This window comes from Colius striatus, chromosome 3 (genome assembly GCF_028858725.1).
Source record: "Colius striatus isolate bColStr4 chromosome 3, bColStr4.1.hap1, whole genome shotgun sequence".
NCBI lineage: Eukaryota > Metazoa > Chordata > Aves > Coliiformes > Coliidae > Colius > Colius striatus.
In genome coordinates this window covers 69563126-69584198 of record NC_084761.1, presented here as the reverse complement: position 1 = coordinate 69584198, position 21073 = coordinate 69563126, and the positions used below count along the sequence as shown (strand labels likewise).

General features: G+C 39.1%; 2 protein-coding genes across 4 annotated transcripts in view; one reads left to right on the top strand and one right to left on the bottom strand.

Annotated features, from left to right (window-relative positions):
* Window positions 1-21073, top strand: part of PAICS (phosphoribosylaminoimidazole carboxylase and phosphoribosylaminoimidazolesuccinocarboxamide synthase) — a 41799-nt gene that overhangs the window by 4620 nt on the left and 16106 nt on the right. Inside the window, exons 2-9 of one of the 3 annotated variants that reach the window (XM_061992570.1) lie at window positions 396-482; window positions 3614-4051; window positions 5203-5292; window positions 10068-10154; window positions 14856-14927; window positions 15509-15910; window positions 17277-17342; window positions 18342-18532. In XM_061992570.1, the coding sequence (XP_061848554.1) occupies window positions 396-482; window positions 3614-4051; window positions 5203-5292; window positions 10068-10154; window positions 14856-14927; window positions 15509-15910; window positions 17277-17342; window positions 18342-18532 (1433 nt within the window). The remainder of the gene's footprint in view (window positions 1-395; window positions 483-3613; window positions 4052-5202; window positions 5293-10067; window positions 10155-14855; window positions 14928-15508; window positions 15911-17276; window positions 17343-18341; window positions 18533-21073) is intronic. The other 2 variants (XM_061992566.1, XM_061992567.1) reach the window with 2 other exon arrangements.
* Window positions 1-21073, bottom strand: part of PPAT (phosphoribosyl pyrophosphate amidotransferase) — a 50229-nt gene that overhangs the window by 22721 nt on the left and 6435 nt on the right. The window lies entirely within an intron of this gene.

Below are 21073 nucleotides of genomic sequence, written 5' to 3'. Positions count from 1 at the left end.
TTGTTGTTACATAAATGGATTTGTGATGTGCGAAGTCTGCTTTTATTTCTATGTGTCCTACTTTTCATTATCTACATTCAGACTGATGAAACCCAAATGCTGAGTAAAAAAAGCATTAAACTGACTACAATCAAGTTAGTTTCTACAAGAATTTAAAAATACATTTCAAAAAGACTTCATATGCAAGATACAAAATAATTTGATTTACCTCCTATAACTTGTATCTCCTTATGGGGACAGGCTAAATAAATTTTAAATTTAATTTAAATACAAATTAAGTGTGGTGATTACAAAGTTAATAATCTTCTCATTGTGTATGGACATTTTCACCTAAACTATTTTAAGCTAATTTAGTCCATACCTTTTTTTTCATCTAAAAACTCTTTCCTTCTCAGGTGAAATATCAGTTTCTTTAGAAGATGATGAGGATGCTCCAGGAGATCCACTACTTTTTATGTCCCATGTCAGACCAGTTCAACTAGGTATAGTATGATGGCACAGAGAGATCAAAACCTAAAAAGCGGCATGGCTATCAGAGCACTTTCTGATAGCTCGAATACGCTGTCATTCTCTCTCTGATCAATACAGCTTTAAAATACCCACACTTCTACACCACCTCTTCCCAGTTTTAGCACTCATTAGTCTCATACATCACTAGACACTGACCACTGCATATGAGGTAACCTGCATGAGCACTGTTCACATTCGAAACACATCCCATGCTAGAGCTTAATCATATTAGGCACATTCATTTTGTTAAACGCTACGGCAAAGTATGTCACATGTTAGTGTGTGATGCCCACATCAACTTGCAGATTTCCTCTAACTCATATCATTTCTGCTTAAAGTAGCACTAGTGAATGGCCTGAGCCAGGAGAGATATGCAGAGGTCAGACCCATCCCACTGAGTAATTCAGATTTGCAGTCATCTGCAATGCAACTGTATCCTCTCTTGAAGTGAGAGGTGGTCAACAATGCTTTAGTCCAACCAACCATAAAACAACTCATTTGAAAACTGTCCTACTATAGTACTTTTGCTCAGGAAAGTCAATGCAGAGCAAAGGCACAAATCTGGCAAGCCAGGAAGAGGAAGAAGATCCTAGGTGTGAGCCCCTTCAAGGGGCTGATAAATGTAATGGAGAAACCGGAACACATTTTAGTAAGAATTAGGCAACTGATGAGCTTGTTCCTTGCCTAGATGAACAGCAGCACTGTCCTAAATTTCCCATGTGCTCTATTTTTTACATATCCTCTACGCCATAGCATACATCCCATACAGTCCAATTAAACACAGCCTTCACTACAGAATCTCCAAGGTGGCACATTCAGAGAGAAAACACAGCCTCAGCTAAATCTATGGCTTTCACGTTAGAGACAACAACCCTCTTGCACAGCATAACATGAAATCAAGAAGAGAAAGAATCTCACAAGGAATTATATGCATATACATATAAAGAGCTTTTCCTGCAGCACATATCTGAACCAAATTTTACAGGAATATGTCTGTGCTACTTGTTGCTCTTGCAACACATTGCCATGCAGATGATTTATCTGGCCTGCTAAAAAAATCTTCTTTTTCTGAGAAAGCTGCTTTCTACAAAGCCAGGAAAATAACCTCAATTGTACACGCTCTCAAGTATGTACTGATACTGTCTTCCCCTAGTGACTCTCTTAGTCTTTTGATTTCAGGTACTATTTCAGAGACCACTGAAAGAAAAATGTTGAGCCCTTTGTATCTACATTGCTAATATTCTGGTTTCATTTCAGCAGATTCCTCATTTTGAGGAAGCTTTAAAAATTCAAATATGTTATAAACACATCTTTCAGATAAAAAAATATAATGCATAGCCTGTCTTTATCCTCTTGTTTAAAAACAAATTAAGAGCATATAGGCAATTTTCACAGTGACCATTACAATTTTGTTCCAAGGCTGTCTGCAGGTAAGATATTTTGAATCACAATGGTTTGCAAAGGGAATGAGGAACAAACAAAGCCACCTGTTTTCTACTCTGCATACAACAGAATGAATAAGTAATACACTGAGGCACTAGAACTCCTTGAACTAATATCCACAACAAAAAGTGAGCTCAGTTGCAAATGAACTTACTAGTGAGAAATAACTTCCTCTACACAGGAACTAAAGAAACCTATCCCTTTTGAATTGCCCCATACTCTGAATTGCCCCATACTCTAGGGCTTTGACTGGGAAATGAAGGGAATACTTTTGGATTCTTCTCAGGAAGAAATGAAGAAAGCATAATTGGTATGTCATCTGAAAATTAGCTCTTCCAACAACACATCAGTGAGCTGGCTCATGCAGAGTCCTGATTAGCACAGGACTAACAGGAAAAAAAAAAACAAAACAAAACTGGCATCTGTTAGTACAGCTTTTTCACAACTAGATTGAATTATGGAGACTAGCAAAGAAAGCCTCTAAGACAAGTTACACAAGTATGCTCCAATGAGGCTATACGTACAAGCAAAGGTCAGAGGTTTTTGCCATCACACAAAGCTCAATGATTTAAGTATCCAACCCCAGTAACTTGGCTTGCCCTTTTAGAATAGGACACTGGCAAAGGCATTTATCACTTTGGTACGATTGAAAAAAACTGTGTCAGTTACTGTGCACTTTCATGTTTGCCTCTTATGAAGCACTGGAACTTTTTTTTTTTTAAATAGTTCTGGTTGCAAAGAATTAGAAAATGCATAAGAAACCACTTTCCAAACTAATTTGACAAATACCATGAAGTCTTAAAGCAAATTCATAATTAGAAACAAGGAAACATTAAAAAAAAAACCTACAAGAGTTCATGTTTCGGTGTTTTAAGTGGCATCTGTTACCTCCTAACATTGAAAAATAAAGGTGAAGACTGGAGAAAATTTTACAATGTGTTAGTTCTGCAGAGTAAGATAAGGAAAACTTTTTTTTTTTTACTAAAAAACCCCAGAATATTTTGATTGACCTGTACTGAGATAGGCTGAGATTCTGTACCATGAGAACCAGGTTTCTTAACACAAATGTCCTTGTGTGAGTGAAGGCCATTCTTCATCTCCCTGATTTGTTAAAAGCTAAGGACAGGATTCTTCACATCCTTCCCCAGTTTAAATCTCTCTTTGTGTGTAAAACCAGAAGTAGGACAATCAATGCAGCAAGTTAAGTCTTGATTATAGTGTCCATAACTCTGGGCCTAATTCATTATTGTGCTAACACAGCACTTCAAGTCTTCCAAACAGCAACTCTTCTCTAATGTCTCCACAATGAAACAGCTGAAACAACTGAAACAGCTCATTGGTTATTCGAAAAGATGTTACAAGTAAAAAGTTCAGTGCATTAGGGCACAAAAGAAAGAAATGTTCCTCTTAGATGAATTAAATGTAAATGCAGGATCTTAATACTGCTCTTTAAGAGAAGGCAAAACTGAGGTTAACAACAATGCTGCAAATTAATAACCAACATCTTGATTTTAATGTCACCTCTGCTCAGTCTTTCTCTGGAGAGACAAGTTATGAAGAAACGGCACACTTCATTTTCATTCTCTCTATCCTTTCTCACCCCAACCACCCAATGCAGGTAACCTGTATCTGTGTCTCTCCCCTACCCCACACAATGCAGGTAATCCAACATCAGCAATAGAGGCTTCCAAAACATCGGCTTTTATTCCAACAGTAGCAAATGAAGGAGGAAAACACTGGACTGTTAATGAAGTGAGAGCTTTGATTCGTATATGGTCAGACAAAAATATCCAGCAACAACTGGAGGGGACAGTGAGAAATAAAAGAATATTTGAGCAGGTTGCTGCTAGACTTCAAAAGTTCGGAATTGACAGGGACTGGAAGCAGTGCAGGACAAAATATAAAAATCTGAAACATGAATACAAGAGTGTGAAAAGTGCCCAAGACTCAGGGAATGCAAGTAGAAGTATGAAATTTTTTAATGAACTGGATGCTATTATGGGGCACAGAACCATGGAACAAGCAAGTAAATCAGATAATCATGAGAGTGAGAGGCTTCCAGAATGGACAGAAGCAAAATCAGAGAAGGACTCCATAGGTAAGTACCTCAGCTACCCATATATTATTTAAAATCTTTTAGTTTTCCAGCACTAGGCAGACCTTAGAAGAATCTCCAAAAAAGCAACCAGATAGGTTAATCTTTAACCAATTTGCTATGGGGAAATAAGCAATGAATTGAAATTTACTATTTTGTCTAGTAGTTTGGTCTTATATGAGAAGGTAATCTTTCAGACTGAATAATTGCCCCAAACTTTAAAAAATAGAACTGAGAAACAAAAGGAAGAAAAGAAGATGAAGACATAGGAAAAGATAAAGTGATACAGAGAGACCATTTCAGTCAAAATCACGTCAGGAGAGACTGTTTCCAGCTTAGATTTTAAAAATGGATCCAAGATGGTCAGACTGTGTTACTGGAAAAATTAAGACATTGAGCAACAGAAGTCTGTTGTTAACAGACATTTGTTTAAAAATTAACATTAAAACTGTCTTTCTGTTATTATCCCCAAGTGAGATAACTGTTTAGAAAATAGCAAAAGGAATAGCACCAAGAATGCTGGTAGAGCTTGCTTTTATTTTTTGTATGATTATTGACAAATAACTTGTTAATGGATGGATTAATGCTGAATTAGAGTGGACTGAGGAATCTACAAGACCTAGGAGTCAAGACTGAGGACTCCAGTTTTCCCTAGAGACATCCAAAACCCACCTGGACAAGTTCCTATGTGACCTACTCTACATGGTCCTGCTCTGGCAGCGGGGTTGGACTAGATGGATCTTTCAAGGTCCCTTCCAACCCTTAAGATTCTGTGATTCTGTGTAACACATTTTTTATTGGTATATACATTCAGAAACATGCCTGTTGTTAAAGGATAGAATTAAACATAAACCACTTTATTACACAGCAAGAATCCTACTTAAGATACTACATTGAATGATACTACATTGAATGACACTACATTGGTCAAATAGAAAACTGGAAACGAGTTAAGTAATGGAAAAAGTCAAGAAAAATATAACACAAAGGCAGTCTCTGTCTGAAAACTATGAGCCATTTCTAGGCTTTTTGGTAATAAATCTACTGCTGCCTGCTGGCTTCCTAGGTTGCAGAGATCTTTTGATTTGACTTAGCACAGCTGTTATGTAGTACCCAAATGCAGTGCCCTAATTAACACAGCATTATTTACACAGAAATGCCTGGAGACACAGGTGAAGAGGACTCTGTTAGTAATATGTCAGAAGACCTACAGGTTGCAGATGTAAAGAAAGTTTCTGACTCAGGTAAACGGAAAAGTCTTCTGTTTTATATAAACACCTAAATTTAGTAAATTAACATGGATTTCTAAAATAAGCCCACATCGTAAATACACTTAGAAAATGCAGAGGCCTAAACAATTTATAAGCAGCAGATAACATTATAGCGGTAATCATACCTTCCATACAGGCATATGTGTACATTTATAGTGCTCTGCTAAATTTGATCAAAACAGTCTAGTAATCTCTTCAAAGAGTCATGACCCAAGATATAAAAAATAAACTATTGGTTTAAACAAGTTGAGTGCAATGTATTACTGCATTTACTTAAACGGTGTATTCTCCAGGATTTGAATTATCTTTTTCACAATATAGTATCAGTATTTTGTTTAAATTCTCATATCAGGGGATAAAAATTTCATTTGAAGAGTATGACTACTAGCACTGAATATGAAGGTCATAAGCTCTTTACAAAGAAACATTATGGTTTACATCTGAAAGCATAACTTTCAGGGCAAATGGGAGTTCAACATTTCAGCTAGAGACAAATGAAAGTCTCAAAGGCTGACAGGCTTGACTCCCCAAACAGAGGATTTCATCATCTTTTTCAGTAGCATGAGGTAGATAATGATCTAAAATTAGGCATCAAGGAGTAATCTTACAGAATTTAAAATGGCCTAATGTGAACTTGAAAGACTTTAATATTAAATTTAAAATCTTCTGACAGATGATGTTACTGTAAATACTACTCCAGAGAATCAGGCAGCTCTGCATGTAACAAAAGAAACAGCTGTGACAAGTAAATAAAGACACAGGGGACCATGAGAGTTAATTTGATGCACACTGGACAGGAGCATTTCTGTTTTACCATTCAAGAACAATAACATTCAGTAATTTATATTTACTAACAAACAAATATGTAACTGGCCTTTTACCAGATCACTGTGGGCACTTGAGGCGTTCATTGGAGAAAAACAGATTGTCATGAAAAGTGCACTGCCTTATAGGGAGGACCTCATTTTTAGAGACAGAATATATACGAAATCCTGAACAGAACTTTGTGGGATCCAGTTAAGATAACTTATAAAATGCATCAAAATTCCATGTCTCCCCATTAACAAGTAAAATTACTACATTTACATAAGCAGTAGTAAGATGCTGTAATAATACATAGATTCAGCAGTTCCACTCATCTGTCATCTGACATAATTTTCAACTTGTCTGTAGTTTGGTTGTACAGTAACTTTTGGGACTGCAGTCTTCCAAATGAGCTATTTAAGATAAAGTTAACTGAATACTTCTAGTAAAGTTCCAGGTACTCATTTTTGAGACTTACCATTCCTTTACCTTGTGTAGGTGTTAAGAGATCTATGGCTTATCTTGGTTACCATTTCACTTCTCAGCTAGGTAATTGTAATTGCAATCTGATTTTGTGGGGAAGGCTTAAAATAGCATTTCAGAAGTGTCTCTGGCTCAGCCTATCCATTCTGAAGACCACTGTTCAAACTTCTAGACGGGAAACAAGGAAAAACACATTTGTCCATCATGAAGAGATGCAGTTTCAGTTTCCAAAATTCTTTCCCTTTTTCCTAAATGAACAAGACAGACTCAAACAATTTTATCACAGGTGGTAGAAAATACCTAGGCTTTAATGTTATTAATGGTAATGTAATTAGGTATTGTGTAAAGCAGAGAAAAGATACACACTTTTTCTGTTACAATATCATGGAGACCCTTTATTCTTTTAATTGTGGTACATGCCTTTCCTAGGCATTTCAAATAAATTTAAAGTGAGAAACAGGTTAAGAGATTGTGTTTACCTCTATATTCATAAATTTACTTGCTGATGGCAATCGGGCAGTGATATGTTACATTGCTTCTTCATTGCTACCAGTAGATGTCTGATGATCAACAGCCTTTAGGATGTGACTTTTTACAGACCACTCCACATGCAGCAGAACTTTCACAGAAATTGTTTCTCAACAAGCGTGTAATATAATACATGTATACTCATGTGCCTTTCAGTATGTGGAATTAAGGTACTTTGCAGTCAGAGTCATATATGCACTTGTCTAGATATGTACCAGTGCTGACTTGGAAGCACGTGTGCTGCTCACCAGCTTACATGTGAATATCAGTTATTGACCACTGCAATGTTGTCACCACCGCCTATCTCTATAGACAGTCCCATCAGGTTTGCCATTCTCTAGTCAGGAAAAAATGAAGATGTTACTAGTCAAAAGACAACCACAGCAGTTTTGGGGAAATACCTAGTTATTTCATATTTCATGGTATTGCTTTTCTCCTCTGCCTGCATGTGTTTGCTACTCAAAGAGTAGCAACTGTGTACCTGAGAAGGAAAAGACAGAGGTAAATAAATCCTTACGTGTTCTTCTACAGACTGTAGAAGTGTACTAACCTTTCTCTGGCAGCACTTCCTGCCCTGGAGTAGCTTTCTCAAAAGACTGGGCGGCCAGTAGAGGGTGCAAGTGCATCACAGCAATCACAAACCCATTCAGTTTTTAGCAAAAGCGGCCTAGGAAAGGCTCTACATTTTTCTCTTTTCTCTTAAAAGATGCCCATGTTAAATAAATCTGGAAACCTTATTTAGTAATTTTTCCTGATGTTTTTCTAGTTCATGGGATCACTTTTTTCAAGGGGTTAATTCCAGGAATCATAGAATATGTATCATAGAACATCTATTCAGAAGTGCCAGTTCCTTCAGTTTGCACAGGCAGTTGTCAGTCAATTCAAGCTCCATCAACATTCTACGTGTGTCAGATTTTGCAGCACCACCACAGACTGTATATATGTGGGAACAAGAGTAGAGATGAGAACAAGATTCCAAGGAATGCCAGTAGCCTGCTGGACTTTAAAAATATCTACAGCAAGTATTTTACTTCAGACAAATTACTTTGTTGTAACTATTTTTTACTTTACTGTTATGTCCCTCTCAGAACAGATTTGGAATAAGTCACAGCACTGCCAAGATACATTTCTAAGCAAGGGCTTTTTAAAGATCTTTTGTTTGAAGTGAAGATCTTAAGTGGGTACATATGTTGGCTTGGAACACTTAGAGCAGTGTGCTTGGAATTAAAAAATGTACAGACATAAATTAAAAAGATGTTTTGATACATATGCCTCGGGCTAGTGTGAAGTAGAGCATTTTAGAGAAGTACAAAACCAAAAGTTATTGCTTATTCACTGGCTTAGCTCAAGGCACACAGACATAAACTCCTAACAGTGCACCCGAGTTGTATCCAGTCTCATAAGATCTGGATGACAAAGACAGCAGCAATTTTGCAAGCTTTTGCAGAGTAAACATAGGCCACACACTGGAAATTCTCCCTAGCTTTGACACCTCCCATTCCCCTTTTATACTACAGAAGACACACAAGAGAACAAGGACTGGGAGACAAATTACTAATCTTGCCTCGTGAGCCAGAAAACAGGATAAATAGTGATAGTGACACAGTGCCAAAAGAGAACAGAGCTTGAATCAGTCTGAGTGAGTAAAGGGAAAGACCTGTGACAGCATTGCTTTGGTGGCCCTCTGAGCATTGCTTCAAACATGACACAGGGATTAAGCATCTTTACTGGCAAGCGCCTATAGCTTTAGTAAACAATGCGGACCGAGTCACTGTGTTTTATCCATGCCAGAAACTGTCAATGGTTTGTTCTTCTTGGCTCAGCCTTGCTGTCCTCATGCCCTCACTCCAAAAACTCTGAACAGTGGCTTAGAAAAAAGAGCCAGGCCCCCTACCCATGTTCTTGTCTAAGAAAAAAAAAAGAAAAAGGTGTGTACTGCTGGTCAGACCACAAAGAACACTGATGCAAACAAGGCAGAATTGATTCAGGGGGTAATTTTTAATAAAACAGCCCTAGATGGTGCTTTATTGCTCAATGTTTAGGAGAAATATTCTTGAATGGACTGAGAACAGGTTGGGAGCCAGAAACTGCTGTCATCGATCCACACTGTGGCCTTCACCCTTTAATCTCTGTCTGTACAGCAGTGTCGTCATTTGGAAACAATTGGAAAGGCCACTTGCATCATCCACCTGTCCATCCCTCCCCTCTCAGGATGGAGGGGTGGATTTCTCCCTTAAACACCAGAAGGCCAATGGCAGAGGAGCAGAGATCTCCTCCCAGTGGAGGGCAGCCCAGGGACACCTCTTGTCACCCTGCCTGGAGCCTGGGGACCAGCTGCTGATGTAAATATCTCACAAGCTGCATCAGGGGGGATGCTCTCAGGACAGGCATGTAGTGCTTTTGTCACGCAGGCAGGCAGCCTTGCAGATCAGTTGTCCAGGCACAGCACCCTGATGCAATGTTGGGAGCCTTGCCCCTTTTGGGGCTAACTCAGTGACTTTTGGCATCAGTGGCCTGGGAGCCTTTAAATAATTTCAGTAAATATCGAAGCACTCCTTAATGAAAGACACCATCTTGCCTGTTCTGCTACATACAGGTTCACCAGTTACTACATATCTTACAACCACGATCAGCAAACTATTCTACAAATTCTGATCCAGGTTTAAATAACTTCAATAGTTTGCAGATTTAATCCATAAAAATATTATGCAGCTGTTATGGGGTGTTCCAGATTTATTTTAGCATGTAAGTGCCCACACTCTGTTTTTCAGCCTGCAGAGAAATGGCAGCTTTAACATATTAAACTTTAACATATTAAAATATGAAATCTGTAACAACAGTTATCATCAATGGTATTCTGAAGTTAGTGATTCTCAAGACACATCTCAAGACCCGTTTAGTTAATATGAATTCTAAATATTTTTCTTTTACAGAGAACCTTGAAGATGAGGGGGACTTTGCCAACTCCACTCCAGCAGCTTTGGAAGCTACACAAATAAAGAAAGAGACGATTGACATAGGTAGGTCAAGACTGTGTCCTGATGGTTGTTTAACAGCACATTGTACTTTACTGAGAACTGCAGATTTCTAAGGTTCATATGTTACTCCCACACAATACAATAGTTCTGCTTCTAGGTTATGATAGAATATGAGTTTTTTGATTCCACGGTGCAAAAATGTACACTTATTTTTCCTTCCCTCAATTAACAAGAAGATTTTATTTTCCCAAATAACATATTCTTTACTATGCTAGATGTGATGTCTGCATTTGATTGTGACACAAATACTGTTCTTTTTCATACACAGTTGCTAAACTACAGAGCTAAACAGCTGTCTCAGAAACACTGAAACTTTTCTACCTTGTCTGTTAAGCTACATGACAGTGACTATTCACTATCAAACGATTGTCACAGATGTTATGAATTATTTTACAAGTGTAACTGAAATTAGAGTCTCAGAAATACACAGAAATCATACATTCAATGAGTCAGGAAAAGATTTTTATTAAATTATAACAATATAACATTAGTATACAGTAGGAAGATTAATCTTCTGGAACAGATGAGCATAGAAACCATGGAAGGTCAAAAAAAGGCATCAGAGGAAATAAAGACCTCAAAATCTACTGACCTGACATCTTAGATCAAAATGTATTTTACAGTAGCACTGTTTGTACCCATACGTTAATGGAAACAATATATTAATATTAATAAATTAATGGAAGTGGATTTCAGGCAAACTGACTTTGGCCCCTTTAAAGACCTGCTTGGAGGGATCTCATGGGACAAGATCCTAGACGGTAGAAGTGCCCAAGAGAGCTGGTCAATCTTCAAGTACCACTTCCTCCAAGCCCAGGATCAGTGTTTCCCCACATGCAGGAAAGCAGGAAAAGGAAGCAGGAGGCCTCCATGGATGAGCAAGGATCTGCTGGGACAACTCAGGGAGAAAGCAGCCATCTATGAGAGGTGGAAACAGGGGCTGGCTTCTTGGGAAGAGATGGGAACGTTGCCAGAGCATGCAACAGTGCAACCAGGAATGCTAAAACCCTTCTAGAATTAAATCTAGCCAGGAAAGTTAAGTAAAGTAATAAGGCATTTTTCAGGTTCATTGGCAGTAAAAGAAAAATGAGGGGAACGTGGGCCTGCTGCTGAACACAAAAGGGACCCTGGTGACAGAGGATGCAGAGAAGGCCGAACTGTTGAATGCCTTCTTTGCTTCAATCTTTATGGCCAAGGCCAGCCCTCGGGAAGCCCAGTCCAGCAAGGATAACCGGATGGCCTGGACAGCAGAGGACTTGCCCTGGGTGGAAGAGGAAGAGGTTAAAGACTTGTTGGGCAAGCTTAAGGCTCGTAAGTCAATGGGTCCTGATGGGATGGATCTGAGTGCTGATGGAGCTGACTGAAGTGATTACTAAGCCTCTCTTCATCATTTTCAAACAATCATGGAGGACAGGCAAGGTGCCTGAGGACTGGAGAAAGACCAATGTCACGCCAGTCTTCAAAAAGGGCAAGAAGAATGACCCAGGAAACTACAGGTCAGTAGTTTCACCTCCATCCCTGGAAAGGTGATGGAACAACTCATCCTGAATGTTGTCACTAAACATATGAAGGAAAAGATGGGTTATCAGGGGGAATCAACATGGCTTCACCAAGGGGAAATCCTGTTTGACCAATCTGATAGACTTCTACGAGGGCATAACTGGCTGGCTAGATGAGGGGAGAGCAGTGGATGTCATCTACCTTGACTTCAGCAAGGCTTTTGACACTGTCTCCCATAACATCCTCATCAGAAAGCTCAAGCAGTGTGGCCTGGATGAGTGGACAGTGAAGTCCATGGAGAACTGGCTGAATGACAGAGCCCAGAGGATAGTGATCAATGGCATAGAATCTTGTTGGAGGCCTGTGGCCAGTGGAGTTCCACGGGGATCGGTTCTGAGGCCAGTCTTGTTCAACATCTTCATCAACGACCTGGATGAGGGGACAGAGTGTACTCTCAGCAAGTTTGCTGATGACATCAAACTGGGAGGACTGGCTGATTCCCCAGAAGGCTGTGCTGCCATTCAGTGGGATCTCGACTGGCTTGAGAGTTGGGCAGGGAGGAACCTCATGAGATTCAACAAGGACAAGTGCGGAGTCCTGCACCTGGGAAGGAACAACCCCATGCACCAGCAAGTACACCAATAATTCTTTGGGTTTTTTCTTTCACGGAAAGTTTCTACTGTAAGAGCATTTCTATTGTATGCATCAATATTTCTGAGATCCCAGGCAAGAGCTTCCTTCTCAGTGATTACATCATATGCAGTTTGAGTGTTGTGACACCCTCTCCAATATAGCTATTACAACTGTTTGCACAGGCTGATCTTGATTATCAAAGACAACTGTAATAATTATGACGTTGAGGACACCATCAGAGCAATGCCATCACAGCAATGACACACAGAAACACACGTTACACTGAGGATAAAGTAAAGCTGTGTCCCTGAAAGTTCAGAAACATAGCGAGGTCACACTAATGCAAAGAGAAGAGTTCATACACAATGACACAGAATAAAATGTCATCCAAATCAACTGACTGCCTTATACACACAAAGTCTGTGTTCCCGTCATGTAATATCCAATTGAGGATAATAATCAGACAAGTCAGCAGTACACAAGTGCCAGTGCCAAAGGCAGAAAGAGATTAAGAGAGCCAGCATGGTTGAGAATGAGCACATAAATGAAAGCCGTGGGGGTTTCTGGTAATAGCTTAAAAAAAAATAAAGAAATCCTTTAAGAGGCCTGGAGTAGATCTACTGCTCTATTTTGCCTGAAAGTTTTATTTCCAATAGCTGCAATTGTTAAAGGAAGATACAAGTATTTTCTTAAGAGCTATGGGGTAGTCTACTTACAAAATCACTTTTTTCTTAGTACCTCGAGTAAATCACACACCCATGCTTATGAGAATTTCTGATTCTATTCCTGCATCTGGCTTATGAAAAACAAGTATTTGCCAAATCACTTAAGAGAAAACAAGTTATGAAGCAAATACCAATTTAAAGTACTAGCCTGTGCATATGTTACCAAGTATCATTATTGAAAGCACACCAAATGAACATGCTTATTTACCAACAACATCTTATTTCTAACAGACTAAACCCTGCACTCAGTTTTTCAAAATGTATAAGGCATACTTAGCTCTACCCTTTACCAATAATTGTATTGAAAATACTTAAGTCTATGACATCCCCCTAAAAAATTATGAGAACTAATATTTGTCTCCTTCCCAATCCAAAAAGGAGTTCCACACAAAGGTGAACTTTCAGCTTCACAGAAGTCCAAGCATGAGGATATGAGCTCAAAGTCAGCAAAGCTGGGTTTTGATGTCCATACATGACTTCAAGAATTCTGAGGGCTCCTGGATATTTTTTTATGCTACAAAAGGATGTAAAGCTATTACAGCCTCAGTTCTGCAGCAGTAAAAAACATCTAGCGTGTAGACATGCAGAAATACAATATAATGCTGTTTCTATCCTGGAATTTTGAAGGTAACTCAGATGCTGGTAGAAGAAAATATAGTTCTTTTGTCTTCTGTTTTGTCATTGAAGTCGCATGGAATGGTTTCAGATAGAGCTATCCCTACATAAACAGTGTAATTTAAGCTGAGGCTAAAGATTTCCACAAAAGTGTTTAATGAATTGTTTGCTTTCCAATTTTTCTTCAGCTTATGTCATTTCCATCACAAAAGCCCCATGTCAGAGATTAGCCCTTCCACACTAAAGTAAATAAACTTGGCTGTCTTCTAAAGGAAGACAAAAGTATGCAACCTTCCCCACAAACCCAAACATCCTCCCCTGTCAATGGGAAAAAGCCCAGCTTTGAAACCCACCACGGCAGCTTACAGATACAGACTCTAAACCACTTTTGGTTTTTCTTTTGTTTCATTGTAGTAAAAAAGTGTCTTAAATAGAGAAGAACAAGTAGGAATAAGGAGCAAAAGTCTCTCTTCAGTTTCTTTCTGCTGTAGTAGTATAATTCACAAAGATACAAGGAAAGCCCCACCAGCAGTATGAAACGCAGCTTATACAAAATGAGACTGCATGCAGGTCTGACAGCAGGGGTCTGCACCTCACTCGTCATCGCATCCAAGCCACCTGCTCAGCTTCCAAACTCTGAAGGAGGACAGTGGTCTTTCTAAGTGCCAAGTCCCTGCTCGCTTTATGACAGCAGTGGGGGAAGCACAGCACACATGACCCCATAGAGGGAGAGGCTGCAGCCCAAGCCCTGTTCAGTGCGAGAGAATCCACATGCCCTTACAGCCAGCACCAGAGCCTCATAAAGCCTGCCCAACCCACGTCATAACGCCTCAGCCGGGGGAAGAAGTGAAAGGCACACCTGTGCTAATTAATCAATCTGTGTTAATCAATCAACAGGTGGTGCAAATCCATTTAAGATGTGAGATATAAACCATCCATGTATGCCTCTGTGTTTAATCAAGTATTTTAAATCTTGTGTTGCTTCCACAGCTACCTTTTGGGTAATGTAGAGGCAGAAAGAAACATAGAGCTTACGAGACATGCCAATAATCAATTTGATTTAGAGACATATGTCAGAAGACTTGTTATAACTCATGGGTTACAACATTTTAAAATGAAGACAGGTGTTAGATACATAGGAGGACAATAATGTTTGCAATTCATTTGTCTACATCCATGAGTATTTTTATTTAAAACTCTGTTTCTATAGATGATGATTCTATAAGCACTACCTCAGAAGACAGATCTTGTACACCAGTAGCAAAACGGATGGCTGGGACAGGTAAGTATTAATTTCCGTGCACTTATTCTGAAACAAAATTGTGCTATTATTTCAGTACCAAAGCTGTAGTAACCAGATCTCTACTGTAAACACAGCTCTATTTTTCTATTTCTGACCAGTCAGAACACTTTTTTTCTTCTATTGAATCCCCGGTAGCATTTTCATTTGCATGGTATTTTGCCTTGCCGTTATAACTTGAAGCCATACTGGGAAACCATCGTCTTCTCAATGCTGATATCTTGTTGCTTTAAAGCTTAAGGCCCGTGGCCTTCCTGGATGTGGAATGTGAATACACATCCGTTTTTAATTTGACAAGAACACCAACAAAAATCACACTGACAAACTGGGACTTTAGATGCTTAGAGCAAACAAGAGATTTCACTTGCTACATATTTTGCATACTTCTGAGAAATATAATCATGTATGGGTATTAACAATGTAAAGTTAAAATATTTTTGTAACATGACGTTGTTATAAACATGAATTAATCCTTTGGCTTGTTACAGAATCATGAGCTACAATCATACTTCAGTATATGTATTTTCAGCAATACTCAGTTCTCGTTTCCTTTCTCTTTTCAGATAATCACATTCCCTTGGAAGAAGCACAAAGTCACTTTAAAGTTATTACAGTTAATGATACTGGAGCGGGGAAACACTGGAGTGATAATGAAGTCAGAGCTCTGATAAATATATGGTCAGATGAAAAGATACAACAAATGCTGGAAGGGGCCACAAGAAATAAAGAAATATTTGAGGAAATTGCCAGAAGGTTAATGAAACGTGGTATAGACAGAGATTGGAAACAATGTCGCACAAAGTACAAAAACCTAAAATATGAATACCGAGCACTGCAGAAGGAAAATGAGCACCTTGGTAATCCCAGGAGGAAGATGAGATTTTACGATGAAGTTGACTGTATCTTAAGAAGACAGCCTTTGGGTCCCTCGAGCTGGGGATGTGAAAGTTCAAGTCTCCTATCAGGTACTAACAGCTTCAATGATGACACACAGAGCTTAAAATGAAGGTTGCATGTTGAGTCATTGCTTTATGGGTGAAATACATGGCCAGAGTGAGGAGGGAAAATAAATGAAGAATCTGTATCTGCATGGTCATATATTCAGCAAATGGAAATAGTCTTGGAGGAGTTTAGAAGTGAGAACATCAACAAAAAGTGAAAGCACCTCAAATGTTCCATGTTTAATTGGAGAATCTTTGTGCTTTTGGAAGCTTGAGTGGGATACAGTGAAATGGTGCTAGAGGATATGGCAGGTTTTAGAGGTGACCCCACAGGCACATAAAGTCTTGTGGTTAGAGAGCTGCAAGCTCATACCATTCGATCTGTGGAAATGTGAAACAATCGAGAACTCTGAAAAAGCAAACTCCATTAATTCAATTCATGCCACTGTCAAGAGAGAGAAAAATCCTGGGCAGTGACGTTTATTTAAGTATTTGCAATTATTACATTAATTTTGCTAAAGCAAAATTAGTTTTCTAAATAGAGTTTGCTTCTATTTTTGTATCAAAAGACCTCTGATCTAGAAACCACCTTGTGTCTGCTGTAAGGGTTCATGACTGAACAATTGCTCCAGCTGTCAGAGGCATCTTCTCTTGTTTGTGCCAGGCAGATCAGATGCTCTTGTAGAAGCAACTTAACCACTGCATCTTAGAGCTCAGTTGGTTATGGTAAACCACAACTAACTCTGATTTTTTCTTAACACATCAGAAAATAATTTGCAACATCACAAATGTTAGTTGATGATTTGAACCATTTTTGCAGAAGCCAGGCAGACAACTTGAGCAGAAACTGCTGGAGGTATCCTTAAACCAGCTGTCCTCAGCCACGAATCAGAGCCCTAATGAGGTGTCCAGGGGCACCACTGGTTGAGGCTGGAATGACATCCACGAAGCCATGGGATGAAACCACTGCTGCTTGCTTGCCTCATTATTGTGCTCAATCACATTCTTAAGACAGACATTTTCTTCCAAATTGAGGCACTGAAGCCATTACTGCTTATTTCTGCTCTCCATGAATGGTATTTGTCAACACCAAGAATATTTGAGCCAACAAATATTGGCTGGTTTACATTTTAGCATGCTGGAAAAGGACTGTGTAAACTGTTGTGTAAATGTGACGTAGGAGGGAGTAAAAGAATGGCCTTTCTGAAAAGAAGCTTAAGTTCTGTTAAGTTTTAAATTGTGTGTGCCAACCCAGCACCTAACTCTTCTAGAAGATTCTCATTGCTCCTGTATTGTCCCAATACATTTGTTCTTGTAGTGTAAAGCTTTTTGGTTTGTGACTGTGCTTTGAGAATCTCTGCAAAATACTGAGTCATCTTACTTTTCTAAGTTTCAGTGGGAGATGTTACAGCAAACACAGGATCCTTGACTATCAAGAGAAAAACAAGGAATGACGGTAAGAGACTGATTGACTTTTTAGAGCATCTATACACTGCTCTTAAACTGGATGCCAGATTCTAGTTTCAAGTATTCAGTTAAAAAATCCCCAATAATCCTACAGCTTAATACCAAGCTCCAAACCATCATTTCTCGCCTTCCCCAATCTGCAGGAGAGTCCCGATATAAATGTGGGCCTAAGGAGAATTGCAAAATACCTCCTTCATTTATAAGAATCAAGTGCAAGGAAAAGATAAAAAGAATTTAAAAAGAAGAATTCTTAATTGCTCAGAAGAAAATATGGCAGCCATGGTTGTGGTTTCTTCACATGTGTGTGCCAATAAATGAGAGGAGAAATTTCCTGTTTAGACACAGAATGTCCAACATGTTGTACAAGAGAAAACAGGTTAAGACAGCTATTCCAAAGAGAAGATATGCCATAGAATCACCGAGAGAGAAAAATGAAGAGATGGTTATAATTATGCATCACGCAATCTGATATAGGAAAGGTCAGAAGCTTATTTCAATTCCTGGCAGAACTGTCAGGCCCTAAATAGTAAAAAATTCCAACAATGAGACGTGACAAAATTTAATTTTTAGGAGGTTTGTCCCTATTTTTAATACTGAAGTGATGTCTTGTCTATGGATGAACACAGATACAACCACCACAACATTTCTGAACTCAGCCTGCTTCATTCACTGTCACAAACTGCATTAACGGGACTAACTCTACATGATGAAACACACTTTCATTGATTGCCTATTAGATAAGTAGATCTTGCAGAAAGCAGTAGCTAGGCAAAGCTGGAAGTTTCAAATATGATTGATTTTTACCAAGTCTGCTTTATTCCTACTTGCCATTATACAGTGACCCCTTGCACAACACCAGGCAACGCCTCCTGATAGAGCGTTAACAGAAGGACGGCATTAGGAAAATCTATCGTGTCCTACCTAAGCTTCAGTGTCAGCAGTTCACTGACTTGTGCATTTTAACTCTGCATTTTGCTTTTGTTCACAGAGCTGTCACCCGTTCCGCTCAAGAAAAGTGCTTCTGACAACACCATACTCCACTTCCAAAAACTATTAACAGAGAGAATGCACACAGTAACAGAAGGCAAAAAGTTACTGTTAGAAAGGCTTTGTAAGCAGGAAGAAATGCAAGACCTCAACAGAACACAGCTGTGTGCTGATCCATCAGTCATACAACAGGTTGGTTTAATGAACTTTCTATGAAATTAGCATGCAAAGAGATTCTCTCAGTAAGAAATTAAATAGAATTATTTATGAGTATAGGTCACCCACGTGAATACATGTTTGCTCCCCTTTAATATATTCACCTTCAGTCATTTAAACTAAAACAAAGTCGTGTTCCCATTATAATCCTTAACTATGAGCTTTTAGTGTTGAAGCCAGTTATTCTAATAAAAGCTAGAACCTCTGGCTACATGCCTTGGCTTCACCTACATGCCACAATTAACAGGCTTAGCTGAAAGAAAGTAACACTGACGTATCAAAGAAAACATGTACAGTTAAAATTTCATCACATCACTTCTAGTTACTGTCTCAATGACCTTCCTGGCAAGTTAGTCCTCTGCAATTAATCAAACAGTGAAAGCCCTAAGAGAACCTCTTTTTAGTTAGGCAAGGCTGGTGGGGAAAACACATCGCTTAGTTCCTTTATCACCTTCCTCCTACCCTTGCTGCCTGCCAATGTTGGGCTGGGGGAGCATCCCCGTCTGCCTGCTGAAGGGCTGGTGCTGTGCAGCAATTAACTGGAGAAGTCAGTGAGCCAGAGAGAAAGTACACAAAGGTGACGCCCACCTAGAAAGGGCAGGTGTGGGTTCTGGTCCCTGTTCTGTACTTGACAAGAGGTCTGCCTTGTCCAATAACCAAATGAAGTACAGAAAACATAGAAACAGTTCAGGGAACAATGGCATGGTAAGTGACAAATGCCAGGCCATAACCAAGAGTTACTCTGAAAAATCCTACTAGCCACTACTTCCTTTTCTGACTAAGTGCTTTACAGCACTGAGTACAAGACATGCATTTCCAGGGTTTTCCGTTTGGCGTGTTCAAGCAGAACATCTCGTTTCTGGATCTCAGTCATGTTTGGGCATAGATCTACACAGCCCTGACAAAGCTAGGTCAGTTCTGGGCACACACAAAGGCACAACTGCAGTCAAATAGCCAAGTCCTTACTGCAGCAGTAAGGCCTGTCAGGTTGGGTTTTTTTAATATAAAGAGGCCTAAAATCCATCATTACAAAATCTTACCCAAAAATATTACTGGATGTAGTGCTTTATTTCCTGCTCTATGATTAACTATTTTCATGTTAATTCCTTTCTAAGAGATGTTCTAAAGGTAAATCAAGTAGATTGTCTGCCATTTGACTAGCACTTTTATAAGAATTCTGAGAAGTCAGAGAAAGATCCCTAAAAAATCAGAGGGTTTCGATCATTTTAGTTTATGCAATGACACACAGAGTTGTTCCAGTGTATTGCTCTTCTACTACTTTGCACATTTTACACTGGTTTCTCAGTTTAAGCCTTCTTTGGCTTGTAATACTAGTACCATCATCAGTTTAAAAATCTTCCTTCTCTTCGTAGTGAGTTAGTTCAAAGATACATCTTTGCACTTGCATCTGTTCTACTACTTGCATACAGAACTGCTGTCTTTGATAGCACAAAGGATCCATCCCTGGCCTATCAGGGCACAGTCAGGTATCCTTCTAGAACACACCAAGCCAGCTTGAAGACCTACCTCACTATTCCTAGCAGTGCTAAAATTACAGGTCACTCCATCCACATACGAACCAGAAAAATGTGTGATCCAACTCTAATTCACTCCAGTACATTTAAACAGTTTAGTTCAACTTAAGATTCCAATTAAGTTTTTAAAATAACTGGACTGAAAATAACATGGATCATTTACACATTCTGCTCTATGCACTCTGTTCCATGAGTGCAAGGTGTTAAAGCAGCTGAAGCTCATTTTCTAACTCACTGACACAAGAAGATCCTTTTTCCTCAATGTCTACTCTGAGCTTCTCAGTCTTACGCTTACTGGATCCCCTATGAACCACATCAGCTCAATGACCTGACAAAACACTAGCCCAGCTGGGAAAATAAAGCAAATGGTTTTCTGTATAGTTGGTGAGTTGAACCAGCCCAGCAAGTTCTCAGCTGTGCTAGGCCTAACTTTGAGCAGCTCAAAGGTGTTTTTTTGTTGCAGTGTGACTGCCCTCCCTCACAGAAGAAAAGCTAACCTGAGGGAGGCAGTTAGCACTGCTAAGAAGACAAACTGCACTTGGAATTCTGAGTGATGCACAAGGATCCCAGTCTTTCCAAAACTCTGCTGTCATTCAGTATGATGTTCCCCAAAAAACTCTCTTCTTCCAGAAAATAAAAAATAAAAGGCTTATTTTATTCACTAAAATAAGCAAATCCTTCAAGAAATATGTATCTGTTCTCAAATGCTGTTGTTCAGGTGAGAACTGCACAAAAGCACAAAGGCAGAGGACTGTCTAAATTCCTAGCAGGTCTGAGCAGAGAACTTCAAAGCACACGTGCAGTCTCTATTTGGAAACTGTTTACATGAAGACTAGAGAGGGCAAATGTGAAGCAAGAACTGATCAGAAAAAAAAAGAACACAAGTGGCTTTCCAAGTAGAAGGCTTTTTTCTTGGAAAACTTTCCAGAGAGCGGGATTTACTTGACAAAAAAATGTCCAAAGAAGGTGGACTTCCCTTTGT